Source organism: Cavia porcellus, unplaced genomic scaffold, assembly GCF_034190915.1.
Source record: "Cavia porcellus strain 051 isolate PalLab524CR breed Dunkin Hartley unplaced genomic scaffold, mCavPor4.1 scaffold_2, whole genome shotgun sequence".
NCBI lineage: Eukaryota > Metazoa > Chordata > Mammalia > Rodentia > Caviidae > Cavia > Cavia porcellus.
Window position 1 is genome coordinate 95,504,959 of NW_026947485.1, and position 8,361 is coordinate 95,513,319.

At 45.1% G+C, this 8,361-nt stretch overlaps 1 protein-coding gene across 1 annotated transcript in view; it reads left to right on the top strand.

Moving 5' to 3' along the window:
* The first annotated feature begins 6,828 nt into the window (after positions 1-6,828).
* The window catches only part of Htra1 (HtrA serine peptidase 1), a 44,711-nt gene continuing 43,178 nt past the window's right edge, over positions 6,829-8,361 (top strand). Inside the window, exon 1 of the mRNA XM_063244884.1 lies at positions 6,829-7,418. Coding sequence (XP_063100954.1) covers positions 6,938-7,418 — 481 coding nt within the window. The 5' untranslated portion in view covers positions 6,829-6,937. The remainder of the gene's footprint in view (positions 7,419-8,361) is intronic.

Consider the following 8,361-nt stretch of genomic DNA (forward strand, 5'->3'; position numbering starts at 1 on the left):
ATTTGAGTCCCCGGTATTTGGAATTCTTTGTACATCTAGAACAGAGGCCTGGGATGGAAGATCTTTCTTCTACTGGGCAGCAACCATGGTTGCTGGGTTCCAATTCAGGAGCCTCATCTCATAATTGAAGCTTTGGCAGCTATGGCGTTTCATAGGTCATTACTTATGAATAGACTTGATTGTTCAAGTAAAGCTTAAACACTTTCAATTAGGGCTGTAGAGAGAATGGCAGGGAATTCACTTGCTTGTCTTCAGAGCTGCCCCAGTTTCTCTGGAAAAATTCTTTCTAGAAAACAGTGCCAAGATCTGGTGGGTAAGAAATGCATTTTCATGATGCATCAAAAAAAAAAAATACATCTTTTAAGAAACTATCTTTGCTGAGCTTTTAAGAAATTATCATTTGTGTTCAGGTGTGGTACACACCTGTAACCCCAGCATCCAGGAGGCTGAGGCAGGAGAATCATTGTAAATTGATTTGCTTGCTTGAATTGCATGGCGAGACCCTGTCTCAAAAAACAACAACAACACCAAAAAGAAAAACAACAAACAAAAACGCCTCTCCTGAAAAAGTTTTTATAAAGGGCAGCAGATGGGGATGAATCTAAAAGAGGGAAAAAGGCTGGGCCAGCTGACATAGACTTCCAGCTACATGGGAGACTAAAGCAGGAGAATCCCAAGTTAGAGGCCAGCCTAGGCAACTTGTTAAGACTTTATTTTGAAGTGAAATAAAAAGAACTGGGGATGTAGCTCAGTGACAGAGTGCTTGCCTGGCATGCGTGACCCTAACTCAAAAAACAAAAAACAGTCTCTTCCCAGGTGATATCTCAGAAAATGGGGTGTGATAGAGAGAAAGAGAAAAAAGTGAAGGACAAGGCAAATCATAATTTTAATATTGTACTTTTAGTAAAAAACTGCAACTTCAAGACACAAACCTAGTAAAAAATATTCCTAAGGCCTTAAAGACATAATAAGCCTTGGTCCTTTCTTTTACCTGTAAATTGGTCTTCCCATCTATGAATAGATTGTCCCTTTTCACTTGGGAAACACAATGTATTCAGCACACCATGAGGCTGGTGAATAACCAGCACCACAGCTACACAGAAGTCTTCTAGATACTCACTTCGCTTTTACTTCATAGATATTAGTTTTTAAGGCAAAATTTAGATTCCTTTAACAGGTTTACAGGGTGTCAACACACTGACAATAATTAAAAGACATATTAATGACTATAAGTGGATTTATTACCCAATATACACGTGTATGTCATTTATACAATAACAAAATGCTTTAGTCAAAGCCAATAGATATAGATCAAAAATGGCAGGTCCAAATTTAAAGACATGCCAAAAATGTTGTCACTATACATGTCTAAGGTTTAGATCCAGGATGGAAAACCTTTCAGAACTTTCAGTGGTACAAACAGCCTGCTGAGGCATACAGGGTCATCATCACTGGTCTAGATGTAGTGCATACTGTAAAAAAGAGAGCACTTATCACTTATTTTGTATGTACAGCTTTAAAGCTTAGATTCGTAGTATATTTTGTCTTCAAGACTTGTATTTTGTCTTCTAAGACTACATCTGTAGTCTTAGATAGATAGGGTATACTACATACTAAGATATTTATTCATTTAACCAGTTATAAACTACTGGTAACATTTTACAAATCAACATTTAAATAATCTTTAACTCCTTTTTAAAAATAATTTTTAACTCTTAAAACTGCTTCTTAATTAACAAAAAGCATAACAATGGAAAGCACATAACATAAAACATGTTTTCAAAAGTTTAACCTAGAGAATTTAAATATTTTAAGAAAATCTTATTGCTTATAGAAAGCTTTTAACTGTTTTAATTATAGCCAACCTCTCTCTCTCTCTCCCCCTCTCTCTCTCTCTCTCTCTCTCTATATATATATATATATATATATATATATATATATTTTTTTTTTTTTTTTAAATAACATTTATTTGGGCATGGAACAGTAAGACTCGGGGAGAAACCAGAGAAGCCACTTATCAGTGGAGAAAACTGAAGCTAATTGGTTCAGGGAGCTGTTTTCTCAGTCACAGGGGAGAGTTTTGTCCAGCGGCTCCTTGAGGCCAAGGGTGCCCCGCTGTAGGGCAACATTTTAAAAAACATTGTTTTAAAATAAAATTGTATACTAGAAATTTAATCCTTAGTCAACTTAAGGAAGCAATCCTAAACCTTTATATGTTAATAATTTATGAAAATGTATTTAATAGACTGAATATATTTTTTATAAACCTGAAGCCAATACTTGAATTCATACCTAGCAACTGATGACCCAAATGTTGTTACATTTATAAGCATTAATTTTAGTAAATAACAATTACTTCAGATTACTCATGAAAACCAAAGCAGAGTATAGTTAATATTCTTAAGCTTTCTCTCTCCAGATAAATATATGTATTTTTCTAAAAATATATATTATATAAATTATAAAAATATATGATTTATATATAAATTATAAAATATATAATTTATGTATAAATCAAAGTATAAAATATATAATTTAGATATAATTTATAAAATAGATACATAATTTGTATAATTTATTAAAAGTAGAAACATTTACAATTTATTTATAAATAATTAAAAAATATATCTTTAACCAAGAGGAAACTTTTAAATTATTGTATACAGAAAACAATGGACATTGCATTTATAAAATCAAAAATTTGGGGGGATCTCCCTACATAGTTTAGGCTGGTCTTGAACTTAGTATGTAGCCTAGGCTGGCCTCAGACTTGAGGTGATCCCTCTGCCTCAGCCTTCCAAGTGCTGGGATTACAGGTATGTGCCACCATGTCTGGCCAAACCCAATTTTTAAAAGATAAATATTATCTTGATTGACTAATGACCAGGACAAAAATATTATCACCAACTTTAAAGACATATTTACTCTTACCTACTAAGCAATTTTAATGAGCTTACCAGTAAACCACATGAACAAAACCATTTGGTCTAATGGCATGAATGTCCACTTATCTACGGTATAAGCCAACGTAAACAGAACTTCTACAGAATAACATACACCTGAAAGTTAGCAACCAGAAACACACATATTAACCTAAATCATATGTTACCAAATTTTAGGGTTCTTATTTACAAATTTTAGGTAAGCCTTGAGTCAGTAGTTTTTACCCTTTAATAATTTAAGTGATTTTGGTGACCCTTGATTATTTGTGTTTTTTAACTGGAAATTTCTAAGAGAGCCAGAAGTCTGTAAGAACCAAAACAAAAAAAATTTTATATGCCTTCAAAAAAAATTAATCAAACAGTTGCAGGAACTCTAACCAATTACTAAAACAGATTAACAGGCAGACTGATAAGAAAACCCAGAACACATAAAACAATTATATTAAGTCAAGGTGCACTTTTAGGCCATGTTGAATTACAGTACTCTTTTTCACAGTTCTGGGTTTATAACTATTGTAGACTAGTCTGCACTTTCTTTAGGGTTAGCACTTAGCACTTTTTTTTTTCTCACACAATTCTTTTTTTTTTTTTTAAGAGTTATAGATCTTTTATTTAAAATCTGATCTGCCAATTTAGCATTTTCCACCAACCCAGGGAGAGAAACTTGCACATAATTCTTAACAGTCGTAATTTTTCATGCTTTAAGCCACTCTGAGTATCCTTCTCTTGTTAGTTAACATCACACACAACCAATGAGGGTGAGAAGAGTTGCATGTTGCCAGATAGGAGTTTTGTTTTTGTTCCCTTTCTATTGTAAACCAAGTTTGAGGCCTTGTCTTTTACATTTGGAGAACAATCAACTTTTGAAAACTCCTGCAAGTTCATAAAATACAACCTAAAGCGGATGTCTGAGGGGAAAATGATGAACTACTCATAATCATCCCTAAGATATACTTCATGCCTTTAAGCCCTCTTGTGTACTTCTGGAGACAAATAGAGGAAGAAAGGAAAAAGAAAAGATGGGATTCTATTCCCTGCCCCCAGGTCAGGCTGGGTGAGCTGGGGCTGCCCCATCTTGGGTCTCACTGTGTGGAGGGGCTCTCTCACTCCAGTTTCCCAGAGCCAAAAATGCCTAGAGGAGCAGTTCTGCCCTGCTTCCTAGATTTGCAACTGTGAGGGGGCAGCTCCCCTACGTTATCCCAGAGAACATGACAGAGAGGGTTCGGCTCTGTTAGCGGAGTCAGCACTGCTTGGGGTGGGGGTGGGTGGGGTGGGTGGAGGTGTGGATGGTGGTGTGGTGCAGCTCAGCTCTGTTACTCTAGGCTCAGATGCACCTGTGATGGGCAGCTCTGCCCTGCCTTGTCCTGGTGTCCCTGCTAGTCATGGAGAAACCTGTTGCTTACGTTCGGAGTAATTATCCTTGTTTCCAAGCACACAGCCGCTCCAACCTTCATCAAAAGACTGGGAAAGCAGCGAAAAGGTTCTGTACACACAGCTGGGCTTTACTCAAAATTCACCCCAAAGATCTTTATGACTAGGGACCTGTACCATTCATAAGGAACACAGAGAGGGTTTAAAAGATCTGGAGATGTTGCTTACCAGCTACAAATCACATAGCATTTTAGATAGGAGATGAACTTGAGGCCAAAAGTATCATAATACCAGAAACAAATAAGGTGGAGGGAGGAAGCAGAAACAGGAAGATCACCAGGAGTTCAAAACCAGCTCCTGAGACCATGTGCAGAAAAATACAAAACAGAATTACGACTTTGTTTCCTTTCTGCCTATTTTTAAACCCTTCTGGTTTATTTTGATACTGTCCAGGCAAAGGGGTCTGGGAATAGACTGACAGAAGGCGCTGTTTAATGTGGGGAGTACAATTGTGACTAAGGGACCCCTTCCCCTCCAATTGCCTGAACTGGGCAATGCCCCAGGGTCACCGGCCCCACCTTTTCCATAAGGGTTATACCAGAGCCAGAAGTAAGAGAAAGGAAGATCCCTGGGCCCACCTTGATAGATTCTTGAAATTTCAAATCTGAAAGTTTGGGAATAAACTCTTGCCATTCTTCCTTTCTGCCATATAACTTTGCCCTTTAACCTTTATTAAACTTAGCTGCCTTTTCTGTACAGTTGCATTCAATGACTAATGCTTTGTCCTGCACAAGGACCTGGAAACCCCTCACCGACATCGTTACCCACAGTAACACTTGGAGACCCCTCCCCACGCAGGTCCCCAGGAAACAGTGAGGAAACCGTGATCACACAATGGAGCCCCCATTTCCCCTTTTCTTTTTGACACAGGGTCTTATCTTGTAGTGCAGGCTGGCATCAAACTCATGATCCTTCTGCCTCAGCCTCCCAAGTGATGGGAGTACACTGTTTTTAATGAACTGGTTTGCTCCTGGGTCCTGCCAGTTGACTGGAGGCAGAAGGATGGGCCTTGGCAGGCACAGACTGTTCAGCAGGTATTCTGGTTCCATCTCTGATCTTGTGAATGCAGGAGGGACTGTCAGGGGGAGTCACTTAGCCTTTTTGGCCTTTGGTACTTTTCTGTAAAAATAAGGGAATTGGAAAGAGACATGTTCACTCAATTACTCACCACCAGGCGCCCCTTTTACTTCATTTGGCTGGAAATTTAGGGCTTCCCGTATGTCAACACAGATATCCACCCCTCGGGAATTTGGGTCAGGTCCTCCTTCTCACAGGACGAGGTTCTGGCTTTATGGGTTTTGAGGGTTAGGTTGGGGACACTGAAACATTCCTCAGGTCCCAGGCTGCCTGGCCTCGGGTTTCCTGGCCCTTGCTGCAAGGGCCTTCTCTGAAACCTAGACGCTGACAAAGCTCATATTGGGGCGTATTTTAAGGCTATACATCTTAGTTTTCAAACTTTTTCTCGGAAAAGGGACGTGTACACAAAGAAATAACCTGATGCAGGTTAGAGAAACATCCCTAAGCCTCTTCCCTGCCCCAAATTTATTTTTTTCTTCTTCTTTTTTTCCCTGCCCCAAATTTAGAAGCAATCTGTCCATCACTCTTTGGCTGCCTCTGCCCAGGAGGGGCAAGCGCAAAGCACCTCCTCGGGCTTCCATACAAGCTCTGCCTACTTGTTCAGTGTTGACCATATAGGCTGCATGGGCACCTCTCTCTACCATCACCCCTGGCCTCTTAGACTTGTCCATGTCCCAAAGGATGCATTGAAAACTCCTAGGTGAAATTGCAATGGCGAGCTCTTCTATTGGATTACAAACTGTTCTGAAACATTCACGAGGGGAAAATCTGAAATTGTACACTGCATCGCGTCGTAGGAACTCCTGAGTCTTCTTCCTGATCGGCTCCTGACTAGTGTGCACGCCACCCATAACAACTTTCTACAGAAACCAGAAGAGGATTCTGTTTTAGTTACTGCTCTTGGCCTTTTCAGTTAACTGTAGGTCTGGACGCCGCCTTTGTATGGCCGCATCAGGTCTACAGTCACAGTCCCGCGCGCTGGGCACGGGAGTCAATTCCAGCGCGAGACTGGAGGCCGGGTTATCTGGCCTCGGGTCTCTGTCGCGGGCCACTCCGTCCGTGCCGGCCTCGCCGTCCTATCTGGGCAGCTCCCCTGCTCGGCGATCTGCGGGGAACTTTACCGGGGTCGCTGGCAGGTTCCACTTTACAGTCTGTCGCTTTGGTTTTAAGATCGCAAATCTTGGCAAAAGGAGTGCACACGGGGAGCGCGCGCCGGGAAATTGAGCCCCACAAGAGGGCGGACCCGCGCGCTGCCCCGCCCGCGCCCGAGGAGCCCCGCCGCGCCCGGGCACGCCCGCCCTGCCCCGCCGCGGGCGGTCCCGCATCCGGCCGCCGCCCCCATCCCCCGCGGCTCGTCACCGCCGCGAGGCCAATAGGCTGGGCCGCCCGCCGCGCGTACTCGCACCCGCTGTCCGGAGGCCCTGGTCCGCGCACTTTTCCCAGTGCTGCTGGCCGGCTCGCAGCAGTTCGCCGCCGTCGGAGCCGCCATGCAGTCCCGGTGCGCCGCGCTCCTTCCGCTGCTGCTGCTCTTGGCGGCGCCCGCCTCGGCGTTGCCGCCCCGGACCGGCCGCTCGGCGCCAGTCTTCTCCGGACCCGCCGCCGGCTGTCCCGAGCGCTGCGAGCCGGCGCGCTGCGCCCCGCCGCCAACCAACTGCGAGGGCGGCCGAGTCCGCGACGCGTGCGGGTGCTGCGAGGTGTGCGGCGCTCCGGAGGGCGCCGCGTGCGGCCTGCAGGAGGGACCGTGCGGCGAGGGTTTGCAGTGTGTGGTGCCTTTCGGGGTGCCAGCCTCGGCCACTGTGCGGCGGCGCGCGCAGTCCGGCATCTGCGTGTGCACCAGCACCGAGCCCGTGTGCGGCAGCGACGCCAACACCTACGCCAACCTGTGCCAACTGCGCGCCGCCAGCCGTCGCTCCGAGAGGCTGCACCAGCCGCCGGTTATCGTCCTGCAGCGTGGCGCCTGTGGCCGAGGTACTTCGTCCATTCTCGGACTCGGTCGGTCCTTGCATTCCGCCTCCCGACCCGCCTCAACGGGCTGGTGGAGGAGTGGGAGGTGCACTAAAGCGTTGCGGGATGTTCAGGGCACCAGCTCAGAACCAAACTGTGCCCCCAGCCTGAGTTGGTGATGAGTCGCGGGTGGCCACGCGCTCTGCCCCGTAGCCTTGGGGCCAGGGCGACTAGGCTTCTGCCCAGGTAGCGGGCCGCTGGGTGTTGGGGAGCCACACAGCGCCCAGGTCAGGCAGGAACACAGACGCAAAGGGAAGCTAGTACAGGTCTGGGAATGTTGCCGTGTGCCCAAACCACTTTGGGAGCATAAGGATTCGTTTATGCTGCTTTTCTTTCTACTTTTGTGCCTCCCTCCCCCGCTTTAAAATGAACCACACGTTAATTTTCACACCGATCCTCTCCATGAAAACTTTTAACTTCTTGCAGGGAAGGAATAGCGTTTCCTTGTTTGGGTGGCAGTTCCCCTGATGATTTCCTGGGGGCAGGGACCAGCTTAGTTCAGCAGTGTTGCTGCCTGTCTTGCTTCCCTGGTTTTGAGCCAGCCCTACAAAAATGAAAGTGGTTCCTTTTGAATAAATTCAGGCTGCTGCTGGATCATAGAGTCTGCGGGGCAGAAAAGGGTCGGTTTGGGATGAGCAATTACCTCCCCTCCTTTGCAGCTTTTCTATATCAAGACCGGTGGAAGAGAGGTGCTAGTGTGAGGCAAAGAAGAATGGGGAAATTTCTGATTCTTGGGATCTTCAGGAGAGATGCTTCTGTCCATTGCCATGCACAGATGCCATGTGGAAAAACAATGCAGAGTTCAGCCCCGGCCAGTGCAGCGGTGTGGGGACCAGCCAGCTGGGATTGGCTGGTCGTTTGGTCTCTGCCACGGGACTGCTGCCCAGACCCAGAGTAACCTCCTCAG